This window comes from Hirundo rustica, chromosome 2 (assembly GCF_015227805.2).
Source record: "Hirundo rustica isolate bHirRus1 chromosome 2, bHirRus1.pri.v3, whole genome shotgun sequence".
Lineage (NCBI taxonomy): Eukaryota > Metazoa > Chordata > Aves > Passeriformes > Hirundinidae > Hirundo > Hirundo rustica.
This window is the reverse complement of record NC_053451.1, coordinates 118,614,480-118,639,001: the sequence shown is the minus strand read 5'-3', so window position 1 is coordinate 118,639,001 and position 24,522 is coordinate 118,614,480. Positions and strand designations below refer to the sequence as shown.

At 56.5% G+C, this 24,522-nt stretch overlaps 1 protein-coding gene across 1 annotated transcript in view; it reads right to left on the bottom strand.

The window, feature by feature from the left end:
* The window catches only part of DCHS1 (dachsous cadherin-related 1), a 41,334-nt gene extending 17,621 nt beyond the window's left edge, over positions 1 to 23,713 (bottom strand). The window contains exons 1-7 of the mRNA XM_040056031.2: positions 23,605 to 23,713; positions 17,675 to 19,489; positions 4,059 to 4,247; positions 3,730 to 3,961; positions 2,488 to 2,724; positions 1,171 to 2,190; positions 601 to 788 (exon numbers count right to left, since the gene is read on the bottom strand). Coding sequence (XP_039911965.1) covers positions 601 to 788; positions 1,171 to 2,190; positions 2,488 to 2,724; positions 3,730 to 3,961; positions 4,059 to 4,247; positions 17,675 to 19,426 — 3,618 coding nt within the window. The 5' untranslated portion in view covers positions 19,427 to 19,489; positions 23,605 to 23,713. The remainder of the gene's footprint in view (positions 1 to 600; positions 789 to 1,170; positions 2,191 to 2,487; positions 2,725 to 3,729; positions 3,962 to 4,058; positions 4,248 to 17,674; positions 19,490 to 23,604) is intronic.
* Positions 23,714 to 24,522: the final 809 nt, after the last annotated feature.

Genomic DNA, 24,522 nt, shown 5'->3' with positions numbered 1-24,522 from the left:
GCAGTACCCATGTAGCTGGGTCTGCAGTACATGCAGTGTCCAGTGACTGCTGCCACCAGAGTGCAGAGGGAAAGCTTGGCTGGCAGACACAACAGATTCACAGAAAGCTCTTGTGCATGCCAAGCCCAGCTGGACAATGCTTTCTTGACCTCCCAGAAAGACAAGTGGCTGTACCCAAAATCCCCACACCTAGAGGGAGATAGCCTCCTGCATCTCCCTGCTCATCGCTGTTTACCATGGCTCTTCTCTGAACCTGAGTCAGGTTCAGGGCTCCTTCTGCTGTTCCTCCCTACAGGCATGTGCGACCCAAGAGCTTCTGTCCACTGGCCAGTCCTGATTGTGCCAGAGCCCTCCAGAGGCCCTGCCTGCTCTGTGCACCAGGATAACTGCATTGCCCAAGGACATGCCCCTCCTGCCACATCTCAATTTTACCAAACTGTCCTGGCTGCTGCATGGATCCAACTTGTACCTGCTCATCTCCCACCCTGAAATTCTCCTCGGTCCCCCTACCTACCCCCTTTTCCCCAGCAGTACCACCTGCCCCCACATCCAGAGGCCACCAGGCCCCTGCCTCATTGGTGCTCCAGCCCGCCCTCCTACCTGCACAGTTAGCTCCTGACCACTGCCCACGTGGAGGAAAGCAGGAGCGTTGTCATTCTCATCCAGCACGGTGACATAGATGGTTCCGGTGGCACTGCGGGGCGGTGCCCCCCCATCCTGCACGATCACCAGGAGCTGGAAGCTGGACTGCTGCTCCCGATCCAAGCTGTGCTTGGTGCTGACCTCTCCTGTGAGGGAGAATCCCAGAAGGGTTTGGGTTGGAAGGGACCTTCAAGCCCACCTTGTTCCACCCTGCTGCCATGGGCAGGGACACCTTCCACCATCCCAGGTTGCTCCAAGCCCTATCTAACATGGCCTTGAATACTTCCAGGAACCGGGCAGGCACAAGAAGTGAGAACACTGCTAAGTGGGGACACAGCTCAGCCCACAAGCTGCATTAGAGCAGAGCCTGTGCTCTGCTGTGTTATTCAGGTGTGTTGCTGAAGCCCAGCACTGTGTGGGCAGTAAGGTGAATATTCTGCTGCTGCACTGGCCTGGCTGCCATCACTGCTGCCCTGACCAGGGCTTTCTCACCACCTGGCCCCACCTAGGAAGCCAGGAGTCTCTCACCTGTCTGTGTGTGGATAAGAAAGTTTGGATCGGGCTGGAGCAGGCGGTAGGTGAGGCGGCTGTTCTGCCCGGCGTCCCTGTCGCTTGCCATCACCCTCCCCACGCTGCTGCCAGGAGCCCGATTCTCAGACACGGTGAAGAAGTACCGCTCCTCGCTCAGCCGAGGGCTGTTGTCATTCTCATCGGTGACGCTGATCCGCACGGTGCTGGTGCCAGTTTTCCGCGTGTCCGCCACAGCGCCAGTGCCTCCCACCGAGGCCAGCACTGTCAGCACATATAAGTCCCGCGTCTCCCGGTCCAGGGCACTCTTGACGTACAGCCAGCCGCTTTCGGGCACGATGCCAAAGCTGGCAGCATCCCCATCCGCACGCAGGTGGTAGGTAAGGGCTGTGGATTCGACATCGTGCGCCAGGGCCCTCACCTGAAGGAAGCGGGTGGAGACGGGAACACCCTCCTGCACCTCCACACGGTAGGTGAGAGTGTCAAAGATGGGCCCGTTGTCGTCCTCGGCTTGTACGTGCACCAGCAGCGTGAAGGTGGAGCTGAGCTGCGGAATGCCGCTGTCCCGGGCCACGATGGCCAGGCTGTAGGCCGAGATGGCCTCGTACTGCAGGGCCCCAAGGAGCCGCACTGCCCCTGAGGCACGCTCCACACCAAAGGTGCCCTCGCCCCCCGACACCAGCTCAAAGGTCACCTGTCCATTGGCACCACTGTCACGGTCCTCAGCCTGCACGGTGTAGACCGTAGTCCCAGGTTCCGTGGCCTCTGGCAGCAAGATGGAGTCGGAAGGAGCTGGGAATGCTGGCACATTATCATTCACGTCTGATATGGAGATCTTCACACGTGTGTTGCTGTAGGCAGGGGGTGAACCGCTCCGGGCCTGGACATCCAGGATGAGAACCGACTGGGACTCGTGATCCAGAGGCAGGCTGGCGCGCAGCTGCCCCGAGGCCGAGTCGATGGAGAAATAGCCATGAGGGTCCCCGGAGGAGATGGAATAGAAGATGTCATCAGCATGACCTGTGGGTCAGGGGATGGAGACAGAAGGAATGAGTTGCCATCCAGCTCACTCCCTCAGCCCCACAGTCAGGAAGCTGTGGTCCGAGGTGTGCGGCAGCACCGCGCCCATGTGCACAGGCACACGGGTGTGCATACAACACTTGTGTAAGCACAGGTGCTGAGCTGGGGGCACATTCAGATGTAAGTGTGTGGAGCTCTCAGAGCAGGGCCACTCTATGAGGAAGTGGTGGATGCTGGCCCTGAAGGATGGTGTGGCGACAGGGAAAGTGGTAACATGCAAAAGGACCAAGCCCCTACCTGGTGGGTTCTGGGCCTGGACAGCCCCCACACTGGCACCCTGTGGCATGTCCTCGGGCACGCTGAAGAAGTATTGAGCTTGCTCAAAGACAGGGGGTGAGACTGTGCCCTCCACAATGCTGATGTTTACCCGGGCATTCGGCTGTGTCTGCAGGCCCCCCCCATCCTGAGCAGAGATCACCAGCTGCACCAGGGTGTTGGCTTTGCCACTCAGAGACCATGACAGAGAGATGACACCTGAGGAAGAAAGTAATTGATTGGCATTGTGCTGCACGCCTGTCACCTGGCACCAGGGGACAGGTCAAACCATAAGCTGGAACAGACAGACCAGAAGGGGCAGGAAACAATGTGCATCACAGTGGATGTCCACCACAGAGGAGCTGGAGTGAATGAGTGGAGCTCTCCCAGGAAAAGCCTCCCCAAATCCTCCGCAATTAATCTTACACCCAGCTCTGAGTTAAGCAGTGGTACAGGCTGTGGGACATGAGCCTGAAGGCAGGTCTTGGGAGAGGGAAAGGAGGGGAGGGGAGGGAGCTTCCAATCTGGGGTACAAGGGTGAGTATCATAACACAGCAAGTGGGCCCTGGGCTGGCAGGGAGGCTCTGGGAGGGGATGTAGAAGCGAAGGACCGTAATTGATAGGCCCTGCAAAGGAGGTGGCCCTGCATTAGGAGGGCTGATAGCGCTTGTCTCATTCCAGCCACCTGCTGGGAACTTGAGAACCTGTGTGCAGATCCCCCAATTCACCTTTCTGTCCTGCCAAGAGCCCCTGGCACCACACACCCATTTCCCCAGCAGAAACTGCTCTGGCTTCAAGCAGATGCAGCCAATGAGAACAGTGGGATCAAAAGTGACAGAATTATAGAGGAGAGTTAACTGTGCTGGGTAAGAGGGGATTGGCAAGGACAAGAAAGGAAGCAGGATACAGCCTGATGGGGCGAAGCATCAGCACACAAGAGGAACGGCACAGTGAGTCAGGGATGGGGAATGGGGAGAAGACAAAAGACAGGACAAATGAAGAACAGAACGGGGAGCAGAAACAAAAAGTCAGGGACTGAGTCTGGGAAGGGGTTACCAGAGGCTAAGGAAGTTTAGCAGGGAAAGATGTGGCAGGGAGAAGAACAGATGTGCTCTGGAGACAGACTGCCTTGCTGAGGCGGCCGAGCAGTGACACTCAGGTTTTGACACCTCCCACATTACAGTGCTCCAACTGCTGCCTGCTCTGCTGCCTGCCAGTTCTCACCTGTGTCCTTGTTGAGGGAGAAGAGCGGGGGCGAGTTTCCCCGGACAATTCGGTATGTCACTCTCCCATTCAGCCCCTCGTCCTTGTCATGGGCAGTGACACGCAGCACGGCTGTCCCTGGCATGCTCTGTGTGCTGATGCTGGCAGCGTACTCCAGTGGATAAAACACTGGCCGGTTGTCATTCGTGTCCTCCAAGAACACCTTCACGTACACCATGGAGTTCAGGCCGCCCTGAGGAGGCACTGGATCAGAGACAGTGCAAGGACACCGCATCCCCTGCACAGTGCTGGGTCAGCAACACTGCATACGCAGCCTCGCTAGCACTCACCCCATCCACAGCAGTGATGGTGAAGTCGTAGGCAGACGTGCCCTCATCACGGTCCAGGGGCTGCACCGTGCACAGCTGACCTGAGTGCTTGTCAATGCTGAACTGTGTGGGGACAATGCTGCCGATGCCAGAGCCGATGGAGTAGGAAAGGGAGCCAAATGCACCACTGTCTGCATCTGTGGCTGTCACCTGTGTGAGGGAAGGCATCACCTGAACAGAACAGACCACCAGCCAGACCCAGCCCAGCACCACCACCAAACCCCAGTGCCACCTTCTGCTCCACGGCCACAGCCGCCACACCATGCTCAGAGCTGGCCATCACGAGGCAGTGTGACAGCAACTGTGGCTCTTGTATCAGACCAGCCACTGCTCCTTCTGCAGGACATGCAGCACTGCAGCAGCAGCAGCCCCCGCACCTCTGTTCCTTCTTTTCTGCAAAGACACTCAGGATGGGACAGGTAGAAAGTCGACCCCCTGTCACCACAGCTCTGTCCTGCTGTCAGAGCTCTGTGTCCAGCAGCCCCAGACACCGGGCATGAGGATGGAGGGTGGCACTGCCCCGTGACAGTCCAGTCTCACGTTGCCTGTAGCACAAGAACTGCACCCACTATGACAGACATAGCAGGAGGATGAACGCTGCTCCCTGCTTGCCCTCCCCAGTTCCTCCTTGGGCTCCTACAGAGCTCAGGTCAGCAGAAACCAACTCCTGAATCCACATCCCTGCCCACAGCTCCTCCACCAGCTGGGAGCTCCATGGAGAACAAAGCTGGGGGACAGAGCTGGGGGAAGGCAGCTGGGCCAGGCTCGGGTGAAGTGGAGTTCAGGCCTCGTCAGCCACAGCTCCTCCCCGCAGCAGCCATGGGGCCTCGGCTCCCGCACGAGGAGTGCAGGAACGCCACACGCGCGCCAAGTAGAGGGCCTGGCTGGGGGCTGCAAGCCTGGTCATCAGGGATAGAGGAACAAGGGTAAAGGGACACAGAGCGGCTGGGCCTGGAGGGAACAGTCTACTGGGCAAGGGTGGGACCACCCTGTCCTGACCAGGAAGGGAAGGCAGCACCTGTGACACCCCCACAGCCCTGCTGCCTGTGGTCTGAGGGGCTGCCTGCAGGGAGAAACTGAGACTACATCTCCAGTGAGCACTAAGCTCCTGTGCAGAGGATCTGCTCCCCAACCCTGCAGCAGCTGCCAGAAGAAGAGCCACGGAACAGGATCCCCCCTCCCCAGTCCAGCTGCAGAGCACTTGGAAACACAGGTGGCTGTGACAGAACCGGGTCAGGAGACATTTTGGGGAACTGGACCCACCTAGAGCTCACCGCCCCACTCCCTACTGCCCCAGCCCATCTTGCTGGGGAGCTGCTCAGCAGAGAGTAAAAATCTGACCTTACTGACATCACTGGAGCTCACATGCAGGTTACCAGTACACTGGCTCCATGCTGGCTGTCGTTACTGGGGTACGGCTTGTACCCACACCCCACTGCCATGCCTGGGATACAGCACTGTGCCCACACCCTGGTGTGCCTCTGCCATTCCTTGGGTCAGCTGCCAGCCTCCTCCACTGCGGATGGAAATGCATGAGAAACTGACCACCTGCTGCGGTGACTGGAATAGGTATTATATGGTATACTAAGACTTTTCTTTCCTTCAAAATGACCTATTTCTCACTCTGAAGGTTATCCAAAATGCACGTCAGCAGTTTTAATCACTGTACAGCAACACACTGTGCTGGAGAGTGAGATGGTAGCTCCAGGCTCCTTAGGCCAGAGGCTCTGATGCTTCCAGAAGAGCCTCGCTTCCCCATCATAACCGTCTTCTTCTGGGTGCCACCCTTAGGAACACCCAAAGGGGGAATACCCAGCTTCCTGCCATGAGACCTGGGTCAGGCTCCAGGACCAGGGGAGCAATAGATGAGCTCTCACTATTGTGTAGCGCAGCCATTTCCCTGGTGGTTTCCTGGTACCCAGAGCCATTTTCCAGCAAGATAACTGGTGGAGCCAGCAGTCTGGTATCAGAACCAGCCTGGGCTGTGCAGCCAGGACAAGGTATCCCATGTATCTAGTGCTTCACTGCCCCATCCTGTGTGTGACCACCTGTGGACCACTGGTACCACACAAAACTCTGCCCAGTAAGAGCCTACACAGGGTTTAAGAGAGGTCACATCACTGGTGCACCCACAACTGGAGCCCTGCACCTGGTTCTTGTCTCTCTTGGATGCGTGATGCTGAACTGCCTAGAGAAAAGCCACAGGAACAGCAAACACCTGCTGGACCAGGTAACGATGTTGGCTGAGTTTGTGGCCACTGGACACTTTGCTCTGTGCTCTAGCACTGTGTGCAGAGGGAGGGGGGCTGTGGCTGGTGCACCCCAGTCTCAGCTCCCTGCCTGCAGACTGCTTATATCCCACATGTGAATCCCATGGGATGGGGCTGGCTGACTGCCTGTGGCCAGCTCATACTCAGCAGGACCTGACGTGAGACCCAGGGACAGCAGGATCGCTGCTGCAGCCTCCTAGGGAATCTTGAAAGACATCACAGGGGTCCACCAGTCACCAGGTATGGCAACCACCTCATGTCAGCTGGAATGTGTTGCTGCAGACTCAGAGCACATGCAGTCTGGGACAAGAACACATTTTTAGCTGCAAGGGCAATTAGCCACCAAAAGGGCTCATTAAGGCCTGCGGTGAGTTCACCACTTCTGGAAATTTTTAAACCAAGCATGGACATTTTTCCAGGAACTTTGCTAGAAGCTAATGCAGGGCAGCCCCAGGCTCTGTATTTAGCATCCGCTCCAAATCTTGGATCCACAGCTGGTTTTACTGCAGCTCATTCATGAGACTCCTGATGTTTGACTGAAAAATAGAGGGAAACGGGGTCAAGCTGCCTGCAGAACTGCCCAGGAAGCTCTCTACTGGGGCTGTGCCAGTCCTGCTGCTCGAATATGTGGGAGCAGGAGCCAGGGCTCAGAGCTTGAATGGCAGCCCCACTGCCCTCTCACCCCTGACTTCTGAACAGAGCCTACACAGCCACTAAAGGCTTTAAGAAGAAGGACATCAATGCTCTGCCAGGAGATTCCTGACCTGAAGCTGCCAAGGAGGCAGCAGTACCTGAGGAAGCCAGGATCACAGACCCCTGGTCTCACAAAGAATTCCAACGTCCCTGCCAAGCAGGGGTGGCATGCAGCTGGATTTGTTGTTCCCTAGAGGGGAGTACTAACTGGGTTTGTGGCAGCTGGCAGTAGCTGTGACTGCAGTGGCCATGAAGCAGCAGATTCAAGATCCTAAATGGAGCGAGGATGAAGAGAAGCAGAGTACAGCTCCTGGACTGCAAGACAGACTTCAGCTTTTACAGGGAACTGGTCAATGGAAGGGATCCCATGGGAGGCAGCACCGAAGGCCAAGGCAGCTCAGGAAAGCTGGCAAGCCTTCAGGACAGCACACTCCAGAACAGTCCATCCCAGTGCGCAGGAAAACACAGAGACGTCAGCAGATGGCCTGGGCTACGCGGGGGCCTCAGGGCTAAGCTGCCATGCATAAGGTGATGTATGCTAAGAGAACTGGGATTGTTCAGCCTGGAGAAGAGAAGGCTCTGGAGTGACCTAACTGTGGCCTTTTGGTACCTGAAAGGAGCCAACGAGAAAGATGGAGAGAGGCTATTTAAAAGGGCCTGTAAAGACAGGACAAGGGAGTACAGCTTCGCACTGAGAGAGAGTAGGTTTAGATTGGATATTGGGAAGAAATTCTTCCCCATAAGAGTAGTGAGGCCCTGGGACAGGGTGCCCAGAGAAGCTGTGGCAGCCCACCCCTGGAAGTGTCCAAGGCTAGGCTGGACAACCTAGTTCCAGGGCTTGGAACAACCTAGTCTAATGGAAGGTGTCCCTGCTCATGGCAGGGTTGGGGGGAACAAGATGATATTTAAGGCCCCTTCCAACCTAAACCTAAATTCCACAATTCTTTGAGATCTCCAGGTAGGCAACATACATAGTAGCAATCTATAAACATTGCCAGGCATGTCAGGAGTGTGTCAGCAAAATCAAAGTTCAAGCCTGCATGCCAAGAAGAGCCTCCACCACTGTGCTGGTGGTGAGGGCCTGAAGAAGGGCCCATTTCTGAGTGTGGTCGGTGATCCAGCAGCAGCAGGCCCAGATAAGACTGGAGCACTCCACCAGCCTCCCAGGCCTCCATGCTGTTCAAAAGGGTTCAGAGAGCTACCAGAGAGGGGTGAAGATAGAGTCAGTATTTCTTGAAAAAGACTGATCCACACAAATCCATGGGACTCAACCGGCCGCATCAATGGATGCTGACAGAAATGGATTTGTAGGGCTGCTCTTCACACGTGGTGCAAATCAGGGGAGATCTCTGACAACTGCAGAAGTGCAAGTATCACGTCCCACCTTGAACAAAGGCCAAAAGGATCATCTGAGGGTCTATATTCTTGTCAGACACACTTTGGGCTCTGTGAGAATCATGGAATGAGTCTTCTTGTAGCATGTTCTAGGCCACATGAAAGACCCTGGAAGGGAAGAGCCATCATGGATTGACCATCTTGTCTGCTCTCTGTGGTAGAGTGATGGGATCTGGGGTCAAAGGGCTGACAGCTGTGAGTGATAATTGGCTTGACTTTAGGAAGGATTTTGACACCTTCTCCCACAGTCCTCATATTCAAGGCAGGATGTTACAGTTTGGAGGGCTGGGCAATTGGGTGAGTGAAAGGTTAGAACACAGGCTCAGGGGGAAAGGTTTGTGAGCAGAGAGGATGCAATGAGGGAAAGGATCTGGATGAAAGTGACAGAGGAAATACATCTTTTCTGTTAGATAATGGATGCAAATGAAAAGGCATATGCCCTTGAGACCAGAGGATATGTTAAGGAACCCAGGGATGACCCTGATGCTGTGTTTTGAAGACTTTGTTGATAGGTGTAGAAGAGGCTGCTACCATGGCAGGGTTTGGGGAACACATCTGGGGTATCTACTGCTGAAATCACTCACTGATCAGTGTAACTACATGGGAACAGAGCTGTTGGCATCCAACTCCCAACTGGATTTGAATCTGGCAAGGGATGTCAAAGTCAACGAGAAAGGCTTCTCTAAGTACACTGGTGACAAAAGGAAGGCTGGGTAAAATGCTGGCCCGCAGCTGAAGGAGACTAGGGACCTGGCGACAGATGTGTAAAAGACTGGGGTACTTAATGCCCTCTCTCCCTTACTCTCTACTAGTACAATGGGTCTTCAGGAATCTCAGGACTCAGAGACCAGGGTGAAAGACATCACTGCCCCTCACAATAGTCTTTGCTCAATAATAGTGTTTGGGAGGTGCCTGAGGACTGTAGGAAGGTAAATCTCTCTCCTGTCTTCAAGAGTAAGCAGGAGGACCCAGGTAACTACAAAACAATCAGCATCACCTTGATCCCTGGAAAACTGATGGAGCAGCTAATCCTGGAAACCATTTTTATGCATGGGAAGGACAAGAAAATCATCATGAGTGGTGAGCATGGCTTCCTCTAATAACAAATCATGCTTGATCAACATGATAAATGACTGGCCTGGTGGATGACAGAAAAGGAGTGGATATTGTCAACCTGAAGTGTACTAAATCCTTTGACACTGTCCCCAATAAGATCCTCATTCAGCCGATCGGCTCCTGTCCAGAGAGTGGTGATCAGGCGCACGATATCTACTTGGGGCCAGTAGCTAGCAGTGTACCCCAGGGGTCAATCCTGTGTCCAGTCCTGTTTAGCATCTTCATTAATGACCTGGTTGATGGTGCAGTGTGTACCATGAGCATGGTTGCTGATGACCCCAAATTCAGAGGAGTAGCTTATTTGCCAGAGGGTCATGCTGCATCTGGAGCGACCTTGAGAGGCTGTGGGATGGACGAGAGGCCTCCTAAAGTTCAACAAGGGACAATGCAAAGGTCTGCCCCGGAGAAGAAACAATCCCCTGCACCAGTATATGCTGTGGGCCACACCACTGGAGAGCAGCTTAGCAGAAGAGGCTCTCCAGGTCCCCATGGGTGCCAAGTTGAAGATAAGCCAGCAATGTACCCTTGCTGCAAGGAAGGAGAACGGTAGAATGGTGTCCTGGGCAGCATTAGGATGAGTGTGGCCAGCAGATCAGGGAGAGGATCTTGCCCCTCTCCTCAGCAGTGGTGAGGCCGCAGGTGGAGCGCTGGCTCCCCAGTACACAAGAGAGATGACCATACTGGAGAGAGTCCAGTGAAGGGTCACAAAGATGATGAAGGGACTGGCGCACCTCTCCTGTGACAAAAGACTGAGGGAGCTGGGATGGTTCAGCCTGGAGAAGGGGTATCATTCATACAGGAAAGAGGACAACAAGAGGATGGATTCAATCTCTTCCCAGCTGTGCCCAGTGTCAGGATCAGAGGGCATGGGCACACACTGGAACACAAGAGAGTCCCTCTGAAGATCAGGAAGCACTCTGCCTTTATGGGGTTGCCCAGGAAAGTGGGTATGTCCGGGGCAACTAACTCTGGATGGTGCTGCTTATGCATGGGGGTGTTGTACTAGATTATCTCAAGAGACCCTTTCCAAACTCAACCATTCTGTGATCTCCAGCCAAAGACCCTCCTGAACACCTGAGTTCCTCACTGAGCTCAAATTGTTCCGAGAGAGATGATTTGCTTCCCTGTCCCTGCATGGCAGCCTTGACCACACTGGGCAGCAACATCTGCTACCTGCCCCTCCTTCCCCGCAGGTGTGGTGAGAAGGCTCTGCTGGAGTGCCTTGCAGCTGGGCAGAAGAGCATGAGGTGGGTGTGCAATGACCACCACGGAGCAGAAGAGAACAACAAAGGAGAATAGCAAGATGACTCAGGGTTAGGCAGCAAGGAACCAGAGCACCAGACTTTGAAAAGGAAGCAGGGTTCTGGCCAAGTGTGCCTCTCCACTGCATGGAGCGCTGGGAGGGCAGTGACGGGTATCAAGGCCTTGCTATTTCACACCCTCCTCCCAGTCCCCCAGCAAGACAGGAGGGACAAGTGGAGCCAAGGCACAGCAGACTTCTTATTTCCCAGAGATGGGGGTGGATGAAGTACAGCCCCACACCAAAGTCTCAGCTGCATTGCCTGTGGGAGTGAAAGCTGCCCCTTCCCACAGACCCATCTCAAGCGCATCACGAGAGCCTCTCGCACACACCTCCTGCCTGCAGAGCCCTCCTGCCGACCTGTGTACCCCCGCCCAGCCCACAGTGCCGTAAAGTGATGGAGCACTGTTCAGCAGCTTGGGCCTCCTCCTTCCTCAGCCATCCTCCCCATTGCAGCCAGCGCAGTCAGCAGGCAGGGAGCTCATCTGGAGCGTAGCCATGGCTGGGGCTCTGCTGCACACATGTTATGCTGTGGCTTTGGCAAACATCTGGCTCTGGGGCTCCCGCCCCTCTGAGTGACGGCTCTTGGTGGGAGAGGAGGGGAGGCTGGCGCCAGTGTGGTCAGCGATCCCACGCATGGCTCCCTGCGCCTGAGTGCGTGCCAGGCATCCTGCCCTCCCAGCCCTGGCACGGCCACTGACCAGCTAAAAGCAGCCAGGGAGTGGCCACGTGGCTATTTCGGGAGCCATCCCTGGCTCCAGGGCTTTGTCTCAGCCTCCAGCACACTCGGGTCTCAGGGGAGGGAGCAGGGTCAGGGTTTGGCCCAGCGACAGTCCAGCACACGTGGCCAAGGCGAGGGTCAGACCCCACGGCTACCAGAGCCCCCTGTCCAGGGAGCCCAAGCGCAGCTGCCGGCACTGCTGGCTCGCTCCGCTGGATCCCCAAGGCCCCAGACACAAGCAGGAGTCTGGCTGGTGGTCCCCTAGCCAAGGCCTCCACCCTGCCCAGAGAAGCTGTGACCGCCCCACCCCTGGCATTCAAGGCCGGGTTGGACGGGGCTCGGAGCAACCTGGTCTAGTGGAAGGTGTCTTTGCCCATAACAGGACGTGAAACAAGATGGGCTTTAAGGTCCCTTCCCACCCTTCTCTGATTCTATGACAGACACAGGGCTGCCAGAAACAAATGCAGCTGGTCATGGGAAGCAGGGGCTGCTGATGGCCTCCAGCACCTCCGCTCTGAAATGGGGTAAATCCTTCAGTTCAGAGGATGAGGGGAAGTGGGTTAACCACAGGCAGGATATGAATGGTGGGGCTGGGCAAGAGGTGAGGGAGCCTGGGAGTGCAAAGCACCCTTCTGGGACCTCAGGGGCCTCCAAGCACAGGGACAGACCAAGGCAAAGAAGGACAAGGAGTGAGGTCCTGCACCTGGGTTCCTGGGTGTCCTTGCTGGCGAAATGGCATCTGCAGCCAGGAGCTACAGGGCATAGGGAGCCCCATGGAAGGTACAGGAGCTGAACAGGACTTAAAAGCTGGGGAGCAGAAAGAGGCAGGGAATCCTGGAGCAGAACAGGGCTTGGAAGCTGGGCTATGCAGGGAAGAGTGCTCAAGGTGGGAGGCTTGAATGAGGCAGCCACAGCACAAGGCAGAAATGGCAGGGCCCTGGGGAACACTGAAGCCAGAATGATCCCAAACCAAGGTGTGCAGATAGGTTTCAGCCATGTGGAGCTCAGGCAGGGAGTGCTCAGAACAGATCTGTGCAAAAAGATGAGACACAGATCAGCAAGATGCACAGGAGACTGGGTTGGGGTCAGCACGAGATTGAGCGTAACAGGCAGGGTGAGCCTAGGGAGCAAGGCAGGGATGGGGTCCTTAGCATCAGGAGGACGTGGAACTGCTCTGGAGACAGGCTGGGCGAGATGCGGGCATTCAGCCTCAAAAAGGCTCCAGGGAAACCTTAGAGTCCCTTCCAGTGCCTAAAGGGGCTCCAAGAGAGCTGGAGAGGGACTGGGGACAAGGGCCTGGAGTGACAGGGCAAGGGCTTCTCACTGCCAGAGGACCAGGTTAGAGGGCATACTGGGAAGAGGTTCATCACTGTGAGGGTGGTGAGGCCCTGGCACAGGTTGCCCAGAAGAGCTGTGGCTGCTCCATCCCTGAAAGTGCCCAAGGCCAGGTTGGACTGGCCTAGTGGAAGGGGTCCCTGCCCATGGCAGGGGGTTGGAACTGGATCACCTTTAAGGTCCCTTCCCACCTAAACCATTTTGGGATTCCACAGGGAGCAGGGAGAGGCTGGCATGTCCCAAGGGCAATGCAGGTAGAGGAGAACTGTCCTGGGTCACAGTGGCAAGGGTCCCGGGGAGAAGACAACTGCAGCTGGTGCTGACCAAGGGGTGTGGGGAGAAGGAGAGGGAGCAGAAACTGGGGGGGGGGGTGGGGCATGCTGGTGACTGGGGCCATGGGAAGGGGCAGAAGGACTGGCCCTTTGGAAGGCAGCATGCGTGGGTGGGGCTGTGGGTGGACATGGACCAGGGAGCTGTGTGAGCAAGGGCAGGGGTAGAAAGAGGAGTTCCGAGGAGCCTAGAGCTGAAGCAGAGGTAAGGGAAAAGGGGCAGCTGTGAGGGGGCTGGGGATTGCATGGAGGAAGGAGGGAACTGTTCGAGGGGGTTGGGAGGAGGAGCAGAGGATGAGGGGAGAGGAGCGCGAGGGGCTGGGGCCTCTCAGCTGCAGTGGAAAAGCTGCTGCAGCTCCAGGGGAAATGCTACTTGAATTAATCATGGCGCTGGCTGCTGTGCCAAGCCCAGGAGGAGGCTGCTGGCAGCGCAAGGAAATAACTTTCACAGGAATTTGGAACAAATGCAGCACTTCTGGCGGTAACAACAGCACTCACCTCCCCCCACAACCTCCCTATGTACCAGCATCTCCCCCATGCCCACACTCCTGTGTACATGGCAGCCTGCTCCTCAGGATCGTGATGCTCTCCCTCCCCTTGTTCTGCTCCCCAGCACACTCCCAGGCGTCTCCCTACCTCGCTTTGGAAAGCTTGTCTTCTTTCTAAGCGTGGGGGCCTGCTCTATGTTGTGCAAAGGTCTGAAAATAGGTTGATGCTAAATCTCTTGCCTTAAGAACACAATTGCAGGCAGCAATGCCCCACTTCCTCCTACAGCTTTCCTTGATGGCAGTTGGTGAGCATTAGTCCTTGTGCTGCTCCAGTGTCCATGCACAACCACACCCCATGTCCCCACACAGCTGCCCCTTCGGCAGCACAACCAAGGCATCAGGATTAGCCCTCCAGACTCCCTGTCCATAATATATAGTGTATGTGGCCCAGTGTAGCCTGCAGCTATTCATCCAAATCTTCCTCCCTGGGCACAGCCCATGGGGTTGTCCCACTGCTATGCATGCAGCATCGCCCATGAATGTTCCATGGACTCACAGATCAGAACCAAAAACTCATCAGACTTGTCCTCAAAACCACAGAGACTCTACATTAGGTGCATTGCTGGTCAGCTTTTAATTTCTGATGTTCCCCAACATGTATGTGTATGGGTGCAAAGGGAGTATGCAAACCCTGGTTCCAAAACCACCGATGCTGGATATATGCAAGAATCAATAATCCACCATTCCGTGTCGTTCAGGTCACAGTCCAATCAGCCCATGCTCATCACATGGGGTTCACATCCTCTCTGCCAGAGCACAGATGACACTTGATTTAGCATGAAAAGTCAGAAAGTCCCAGAAAAACACTATCTGACCATGCATGCATGTGCTGGTACACAGTCAAATGTTTAAAACAAATTTAAACCATCAGGGTGAATTTATACCAGAGCAATGCTTCATATAACGGACCACAGCATTGGAACTGTGGCAGAAGCTCTAAAGCTTCTGCATCATCAGCTCATGGCGGCAGAGAGGAGCAAGGCAGCGAGCTGGTGACTCTTCTGCTCCATTTTCTGCTGGTCTCATGTTCACTGCTACCCTGGGCTTTGTCTCCACCAGTGTTTCTTTCTCATCTCAGATTTGAACAGTGAGTTTGCTATTTCCTTTGCTTCATGCTCAGTCTGCTGTGGGACCTGGCCCACAGTAAACACGAGTAATAAACAGAGAAGATGTTATGAGTTCCTTTTTCTTTCTCAGAAGCTCAGGCCAGCAACCTGCTCTGCTCAGCCCTGTTCATCCCGATACAAAGATTGACCCAGCAGACAGAATGGAATCTGCAAGGGAGCAGATTATCTGTAGCAATTCTTCAGGTCTCTCCTGCTCACTCAAAGGAACTCCTTCCTTCCCCACCCTTCTGTCCTGTCCACGGAAAGCAGACATCACTGTCTGAAAACAGACCTCGTCCTCCCAGGGTTTTCTGCTTAAAAATGTGGCAGACTGACAGAGAAGCAAACCCACTGGGTTCTGTGCTGACCTGGGTGACTGTCCTGGGTCCTGTAGCTCATCTGGCAGGGCCTGCCTGTGACCTGAGCGCTCATGACCGTCGTGTGGGTTTGGACAAAATCCAGACCGTGACAGAGATACTTTACTGTCCCGAGGCAGGGTGAGCCCCAATGCCTGGAAGCCATAGAGAGATGGAGTCAAGCAGCAGCAATGGCACAAAAGGGCTGTGGGGGCATCACACCTGACATGGGCAACTTTGTGAGGAACAGTGCTGGGCACTGGCCACCGTGAGTCCTGGCTGCACACCTGAAGCCTTCTTGTTTGAGGCGACAGGTGTGGTCATGCCAGGCAGCTGCGCTGCAAGCCCAGGGCTCCCTGACCTGGCTCTGCCCAGCTCCCAGACTTTGCTGGCTCCTGCTGCATCCTCGATCAAGCCATCGGCCTGGCCAGCCTCCTTTCCCATCCTCTCACACTTCCTGGCTCAGAGGAAGCAGCAGCAGATGTGTGAGCTGTTTGCTTTGTGCCGAGGCCACACGGGAGTTACCTGCGCTCAGCCCAGACGCTCTGTTTCCAAACGAAATGCAAGGACTAAGCCAAGACCATCGAAACGTAGCCAAGCCTTGGTCACTGCCAGCTGCCAGGCCAGCCCTGTCCCTGCACAGCTCAGAGCCAGGCAGCCATGCACTGGACACTCTTCTGGGTGTGCCCCGCACGCCCCAGCTCCTCTGCAGGGTGCGCTCTCCCTCCAGCCTGGCCCCACACTTGCAGGCAGGAGCCCAGCCGCCATCTCCGATTGCATTTCCAGAACGCCTTCCCACACGGCGAGCAGCACTGAGCAGGAAGGCACGGACAAGGAAAGAGGGGGGCCTCCCTTCGGGGGCTGTGCAGCCCAGACGCCCTGCACATGCCTGGGGCTGCCACGATCACGCAAGGACACCCAGCATCTCTGCTCTGACCCTGGCCCTGACCCCTTCCCCACCTCTGTCCCCAGACCTACCCCATCCCCACCCACCCCAGACTGGGACAGTGTGTAGTGTTGCCCTGCATACACCAAACCCAAATCTCCCCCGACCTACATCTTCCTCCTCATCTCCCACTCCCTCCTTCTGCCCAGACTTCCCCCTAATCCTACCCTGTCCCCAAAGCCCCTGCTCCATGCCATCCTACACTCGCCCCTGCTCCACATGCCTTCTCTATTCCACACTTGGCCCTTGCTCCCACCCAATTTCTCCTTCCTGCCACACTCCTACCCCATCCCCTATACTCACTCCCCAACAAGCCCCTCTCCAGCACTCCCACACCATCAGTCACCTGCATGCAAGCACACACACCCCCCCTCCCCCAGCCCATCCACCCCAGCCCACATTCACATCCCCCCATGCCCCTGCAGTGTACCCACAGGGCACGCATAGACCGTTCTTTCTTGCCAGCTCCAAATTTTCCTCCAGGGTGACCTAGAGACCCTTTTTCCTGGCCAAGTCACAGGACCTCCTCCAGCCTCATCTTATGGACCGCAGAATTCCTGTTCTCCCCATCCCCTTGGACACCTCTCACCAACCTGGTGCCAGAGCTTCTCATGGTCCCAGCCACACATCCCCATGCCCCACACGTCCAGCAAAGAAGTGCCCCCAGTGCCACAGGTGCTTGTCCCGATGGACAGCCTGGATGCTGCCATGGTTGGCAGTGCCTCACTGCACCCACACACCTGCCCTCATCCCAGCTCAGGCAGGTGGCATCACCTGTCCCCAGGAACCAGAGCCTGAGCTGCAGCAGAAACACCAAACACAGGGAACACAGAAGACACAGAATCCAAATGGCATTGCTAGCTCACCACAGGGTCACAGAGCTTTTGGAGGCCCTGCAACTCTCTGGCTCCAGCTGTGACCTCTTGCCACATAAAGGCTGGTGCGGCAGCGCGTGTCTCAGCTCATTAGCATAATTAATGCGAATGCTCACAACCAGCCTTACCAACACTGATTAATTTGGGCTGATGACCACACAGGGGAAGAGGGAAGTTCGAAGCCTGGCTACAGGCAGTTTCCCAGAGGCAGTATCATGTTCCTTAGCCCCGTTTTGAGTGTCTTGGCCTCAAGGTAGCTCCACACTGATGCAAGCAAGGCCTGGCACAGCAGGACCCACCTCAAGAGAGGCCCACACCATGCTCTGCATGATGGGCAGCCTTGTGGTGGGCCTGATGTCAGTGGCATTGCCCACTACTTACACACAGAAAGGATGTACGTGACTTGACCCCATTCCAGACTCACGCCAAGTGCGGGGATCTCCGCTCCGGCATTCCTGCTGCAAATGCTGCCCGTCAAAGCCATGACACCTGCACCAAACATCCTGCAGTGGCAGGTCTCCCACCCCAAGCTGCTCACAGCCCTGGCTGTGCCCCTGCCAAGCTCAGGCCTCAATACCTGTACCTACCTGCAAGAAGCAGGTCCCAATAGGGGTGTTCTCTTTCAGGGACACATTGTAGAAGTTACTCCTGAACACTGGCTCATTGTCATTGACGTCCTGCAAGGCCACACGCACCACAGCTGAGGAAGAGAGGGCAGGGGTTCCCCGGTCTGTGGCCAGCACAGTGAGCTGAGGCTGAGGGTCCTTCTCATAATCCAGTGGGGCAGCAGTGGTGATGATGCCAGTGGCAGGGTCAATGGTAAACCAGCTGGAGTGGGTGTCACGGTCATGCAGAATGCTGTACCTCACCTCCCCATTGGGACCCTGGTCCTTGTCACGAGCTGTCACCTGCAGGACAAAGCTGCCTGGGTACACCACCTCAGGGATGCTCTGCTTGTACTCCTGCTGGTCAAAGAGCGGAGGATTGTCATTAACATCCATCACCTGCAGCACAAAGGCTGATTCTGCCCGGAGCGGGGGTGTTCCTGAGTCAGTAGCTGTCACTCGCAGATCATAGGAGTCTCTTTCTTCCCGATCCAGAAGCTGGTCCACACAGATCAGATAGATGATGTTGTCCTTGGTAGTGAGGGCAAACTTGCCATCTCCTCCCTCCAGTGTGACATTGACATTAGAGTACTCTCCATAGTCTGGATCGGAAACAGAAATGCGTGCCACATACTGTCCGGGCTGGGCTCCCTCGGAGATCTGTGGGGAGCCATCCTCACTCAGAAAGATGATAGTCATGGTGGGCTGGTTGTCATTGTAGTCACGCACGTGGATAGTGACAAACGCTGTGGTGACCTCAGGATGGACAGCCTTATCCCTTGCCTGCACCACCAGCTCATGCACCTTCCTTACTTCATAGTCCAGACCCTTGTTGAGCTTGATGACTCCAGTCCGGGCATCAATGGTGAAGTACTGGTCAGGGTCGCTCTGCCGTCGGTTGATCTCATAAATCACATCCCCATTGTCACCTTCATCTGCGTCAGAGGCAAAGACCTGCAGGATGCTGCTGCCAGGTTTCAGATTCTCTGAAATGAGTGTATGATAGCGGCTCTGGTTGAAGCTGGGAGCATTGTCGTTGATGTCCTGAATGGACACATCCAGCGTCATCTGGGTGCTCCGGGGAGGAGAACCACCATCGTAGGCTTCCAACAGCAGTGAGTATGACGAACGGTTCTCCCGATCCAGAACGTTGCTAACCACCAGGTCCAAATACAGCACCCCATTGGGTCCTCGACGCGTTTCCAGGCGGAAGGCCTGCCCCACATTCCCTCCCTTAATCATATAGCCTTGTGTGTTCAGGAGGCCACTGTCAGCATCAAAGGCTGGGTCCAAGGGAAACCTGCTGCCAATGGGGGTGTGCTCTGGGATCTGAAAGGTGCTGTGCTGTTTGGGAAATGCTGGGGCATGGTCATTGATGTCATTCACTTGGATGTTCACTTCTACCGTGATGCCCTCCGGGGTGACAGCGATGAAGCTGTAGCGGTCTCGAGTCTCCCGGTCCAGGACACGAGCTGTTTTGATGATCCCAGTATTCTCATCTATCCCCAAATCAGTGGAGACACCACTGCCCTCCTGTGCTGAGATGAAATACATGTAGGCACTAGTTTCAGGGGGTAGGCCAGCACTGATGTCCCCAATGATGGTGCCAGCCGGCTGCTCCTCATCTATTTGTAGATCCAGGGTGCCCAGGACAGCTGAGCCCATCCCTGCTCTCAGGCCCTCAAGAATAAGCAGCTCCAGCAGAAGCATTGTTGACCTCTTCAATCGCTCCATGGCTGGCAACCAGCAGAGTAGAGGGTGGCTTGATCTCCTTTGCAGAGTTTGCTTTAATCCTGCCTGGAATGCAGACCAGAGGATACTGGTTAAGAGGGAGCAAAGGAAGGACAGAAAACAGCCTGGAGAGGGAAGGCCTGCCAGGTACCTGCTGCCCGATCACTATGTATCGCCTGATCCTCACAAGAAGGAAGCGTGACAATATATCAGACACCGCCCAGAACCAAGGCCTGGGACAGCACCTGAAGTCAGCCGAGCAGGTCACACCTGACAGCGCACCAGGGTGAGCAGCTAGGACCGTGTCACATAGGTGCTTCCTACACCCTCAGGTGCTTTTTCCAACCACTGCCCGCAGGGCAGCACTGGCATCAGCTGCCCCGGAGCAGCATGCCCCTGTGTCTTTAACAGCTAAATGCTTCCTGTGAGGTTCAAAGCCTGTCTGCAAGAGGACAGAGGTTTTTAGGCAAACAGCAGCTTCTCATCTCTCCACCCTGAAAAAAGCCGGTTTCAAATTACGAGATAGCTCAGCGAGTCACTGGTTGAGACCCTAGCCCCCACCCCCCTCTCTCTCCGGCAGCGGTGCCTTTTACGACCTCAGGGATGTAGGTGCCAAAAACCCATGGAAGTGCAAATCTAGTGCCCCCGGGAAGGAGCACAGAACCGGAGCGGGCTTCCATCCAGTGAACAATAAATAAAAAAGGTTGTATTGCAAAGGATGTGCCCACAGCTGGGAATGCCCGGGATAAAAATCAGACCACGCTCATTGTTTAGGCTGGCACGGAGATCTGTGGGTGCCCCAAGCTGGTACCATGGAGGGCGGTGGCAGTGCAGTAGGAACGCAGCGACTCCCTCCGAGCTGCCAGCTGCTCCGTCCCACACCCTCCGCTGCTCGCTCCCCTCCTTTGTCTCCTCGCTGCTCCTTGCTGGCTTCGGCTCCTTCCCTCCCTTTCCCCGGTAACTGCATTTCATTGCAGCAGTGGGGGAGGGACGCACAGCCAGCCACAGCTCCCGCAGCCCTGCAGCCGGACACGGCAGCCGCGCCGGACACGCTCCCCGTGCCCACGGGCTGCCAGCCCCCCGCGCTGCCCCTCCCTCCCGATAACAGCCGGAATGACCCAGCGGCCAAGGAGCTGCCCAGGAACACCAACCCCAACACTCGCTCAGCCCCAGCGAACGAGGCTTCGTGGTCTGCAGGGATGGCGGCAGCATGAGCTCACACTTGGACTCTCTTGAAAGCGTTTGCTGCTGGTCCCACAACCACACTCAGGAGCCGCTCATGTCAGATGCAGGAGCAGGAACCTCCCTGTCTTGGGGGATGGAGGTGGCCGGCAATGCCTCGTTTGGGGACTAAGAATATCAGCCCTTGACCAAAGAAGCCCAAGACGGTGTTAACCCTTTCCAGGGGACATATGATGGTATTCTTGGGTCTCCTTTCCCACCTCGGATCAGCTGTCTAGATTTTTTTTTTTCCTCTGGAAATCCTGGGTTTGTGACAGAAACAAAATAATTTTAAAGTATTTTCTAGTCATAAAGAAATGTCTACTTCAGTGGGCATCTAGTCTGAGATGTATCCACACATTCTGAGGTAAATCCACATGCTCTTCTTGCACCCAGGAAGTGAGAACACTTGCAGTGTCCTAGGATCTGAAGTCAAAAGAAGGTGCTTTTGTGGGCTGCGATTTGGGAATCTGCACTAACTCAGTGGTCCTAGACAGGTCTGTCTCTCTGTTGGAGCTATTTGTAATTCCCCAGATGGAGGGGTGACTGCCTACCCCCAGATCATGCAGTGCTGGGGGAACGGGGTCTGAGGTAGCTTCTGTGATGAGACTGCACCATTCCATTGGTGCTCCAGATGCTCAGGTCATGGGCAGGGCCAGGACAGAGGGTTTAAAGCCTTGGCAGGAGCTGAGACCAAAAAAAAAAAAAAAAAAAAAAAGAGCAGGTAGAGGGCCAAGATTCCCTAGGGCAACCTCAGTGACTAAGGACAGGATGGAGCTAACAGTTCTTGGATAGTGTCTGGAAGAAATCAGAGCATAGACATGGGGAAAATCCCACCTGGTTCGATTAGTAATGATGCTCTTGAGAAACCAGCGAGGTTTTGTGGGCTGCTGGAGGGGAGGAGAGAAACTTGAAAAGCGAATCTAGGGAGTGTGAAGATCAGCTGAGAGCACTAACACAACCAGGGAACAAAAATTAGGGTCCCTGGGCTGGAAAACTGGTGATGAAAGCCTGTATTGGCTTCTTCAGTTCTATCCTCCCGGGATGGAACTGAGTAGTTTCACAGCAAGCCTGTCTTTGAGGAAGAGGTGCAACTGAACAATTACTACAGTGCACCAGTCAGAGATGGGCAGAAGCCATCCTTGGTACCAGCAGACCCCTGTTCCAATGAGGTCTGCAGGCTTGGGTCCGAGGGAAACAGCAGTGACCTCAGTGGATGCAGAGTCACAAAATCTGAACAGCTGCTTTCAGTTAGCTGAGAGCTGAGTGCAGGGGCTGGCTTGGCCGGTCCATGTAACGTGAGCCGCGCTGCCCTGCTCCCTTTCTGTCCCTCCCACCATCGGGCACCGAGATCCCTTGTGAAGAACGGCAGCAGGAGTCTCTGAACAAAACTGCCAGGATGAGAATCTCTTCACACAGGTCTTTGAGGTCCAGAGCCATAGTGAGAAGGTTGACAGGAAGGGCTGCTAAAATGGAGCGAGCTGAAACATCCATCTAAGCCTAGGGCTGACAGGTTGAGGCACCAAGGCAGCCCAGCCTACACTTAGCAGACGTGTGACATTTTGAAAGAAAAAACAATGGAATTATATCGGGACCACTGTGTGCACCCTTGCCAGTGGTAGCTTGCACCTCGTGTCAGCCATGAGAAAGGAGAAGTGGGCTCACAGCAGCCCCAGCAGAGGAGCTGGAAAGATGGCACCCACTGTGCATGCCGCAAACAGATGTCAGAGTGCTTGCTGTGCAAAGGCTCCATGAAAGCTGCAGATGCTGCTGATGCCACACACTAGGTCTGACATGAGAGACCATGACTCATGTAATGATGTTTTTGAGACTCCAGTCCAGAAGACGAAGCCCATTTAATCTTTGCTGAGCACTGGTCACTGACCTGGAATATGCTTTCCTCCTGCACATGCACAGATTCTCTCTCTTTAATTTTAGATGATCTGCTCTCGGAGCCATGCACAGCCCTGACTTGCCTGAAGTGCAGCCTTGGGCTAGCAGCTTGCTTCTAGCCTACGGCTACCTACAGCCAGCTCTGTGCCCCCTGGCTCTCCTACCCTCTCCCACCTGGGCCTTCAGGACCGTTCTGCTTGCTCTCTGCCCGGCCACACAGCCTCATGACCCTCTGATACGGGCCGCGCGCAGTCAGAGTGGCAGTGGCAGCCCTTTCCTGCGGATGCAGTTCAGCCCCTACCGCATCCTGGTGAATCCCATTTTTGTGCCACACTGGGGCTCCCCGCGGGCTCTCCTTTCTCTCAGAACACATCTCCCACAAAGGAAAGTCTAATGAAATATTTCCGCGCCGGAGCCAATTCCCACAGTCCCAGTCTCGGGACATGCCCGCGCTGCATCGGTCCCTGCCAGATTGTGCCCACGGCCAAAGGCGCTGCGGGGCCTCGCCCGCTCCCTGTACACTGGCGTCCCCGGCTGTCGGGGCTCGCTCTCCCCTGGAGCTCCGGGCTCCCGGGACTCCTCAGCCGCCCGGCCCAGCGTCCGCTGCCGCTCCCCGTCCCCGGCGCTCCCGGACGTCCCGCACCGGGCGGCCTCGGTGCCGGCGTTCTGCCAGCCCCGCTCCCCGCTCCGCCCGGGCTCGCAGCCCCCGCCCGGCGCCTTCACGGTTCCGCTGAGAGCCTTCCCCTCGGCGGCTCTGCCCTGCAGCGGCACCGTGAGCTGTCGGTCCCGTCCCGTCCCGTCCCATCCCGTCCCGTCCGTCCCGCCCGGCAGCTGCCAGCGCCGGGGCCGCCAGCGAGCCCGGTCCGGCCGCGGGTCCGCGGTGTTGCGCCGCCTCGGGCGCGTCCCCCCATCACCCCCCCGCCCTCCCCAGCTCCATTGTCTCCGCGGCGGAGGCAGAACAAAGCGCCTGGACCCGGTTCCGGTCCGGACCCACCGCGCGGCGATGCCATCGCGAGGGGCAACGGGCGGGGGACGAGCTAGAGCCGGTCCCCGGCGCTAGGACTTACACTGCGCGTCCCGTGCCGGCGGCGTTCACATCCCGCAGGGTCCGGCCCCGCCACGACGTCCCGCAGCCTCCCCCCTGCTCCGGCGCCACGGTCGTTCCGGTACCGCCGGCCGCTCCAGCGCCCCGAGCGCTCCGGTGCTCCCCCGGTGCCGCGGCCGCCCCGGTGCGGCCGTGGCCCTGCGGAGCGCTCGGCGGCGGGTCGGCGTTGGCTCCGAGCGGGCTCGGCGCGAAGGCTCCTGCTGAAACCCGACCCAGCGCCGCCCTCAGCCCCCCTCTCCCTCCGCCGCCCCCCTCCCCGCCCCGCACCGGAGCGCGCCGGCGGAGCGCGGCCTCGAGGCGGTCCCGGGCGGGCGAGCGGAGGTGCGGGCGGTGGGCCGGTATGGCGGGGCACCAAGGGGTCGGGGAGCAGGATCGGCACGGAGAGGGAGAAAGGGCTGGACCTGGGGTACAGAAAGATGGAAGGAAGCGGTGGGCGCCAGCAGCCCGAGAAAACTGGAAGGGGTTGGCAGGAGCAGGAAGGAGAAGGAGAAGGAGCAGGAGCAGGAACGGGATGGGACCCAGACAGGGAGAGGGCTGGGCAGGGTATGAAATGAGGCTGTGGGCGATGCTGGGGGCATGTGGGGACATGATCACAGGCCGTTCTTTCCTCTCTACCGCAGTTGCTTCTTCAGCACATAACCCAGAGCTCAAATACCTGTGACCTGTCAACACTTTTACTCAGGTCAGGTGCTCCTAAGGTCCAGACTGGAAGATGCTCACCCAGTGTGCCTGTGCTACAAAGGACTGGGGCTCCACCAGTCTGTGCCAGGGAAGAAACCAAGACTGATGACTGTCCAGGCATCTCCACCAGCAACTGGCTCCTCACCTCGGCTTGGCCACTCAGTCAGCTTTTCCGTGCTCCAGACAGGTCTCAGCAATG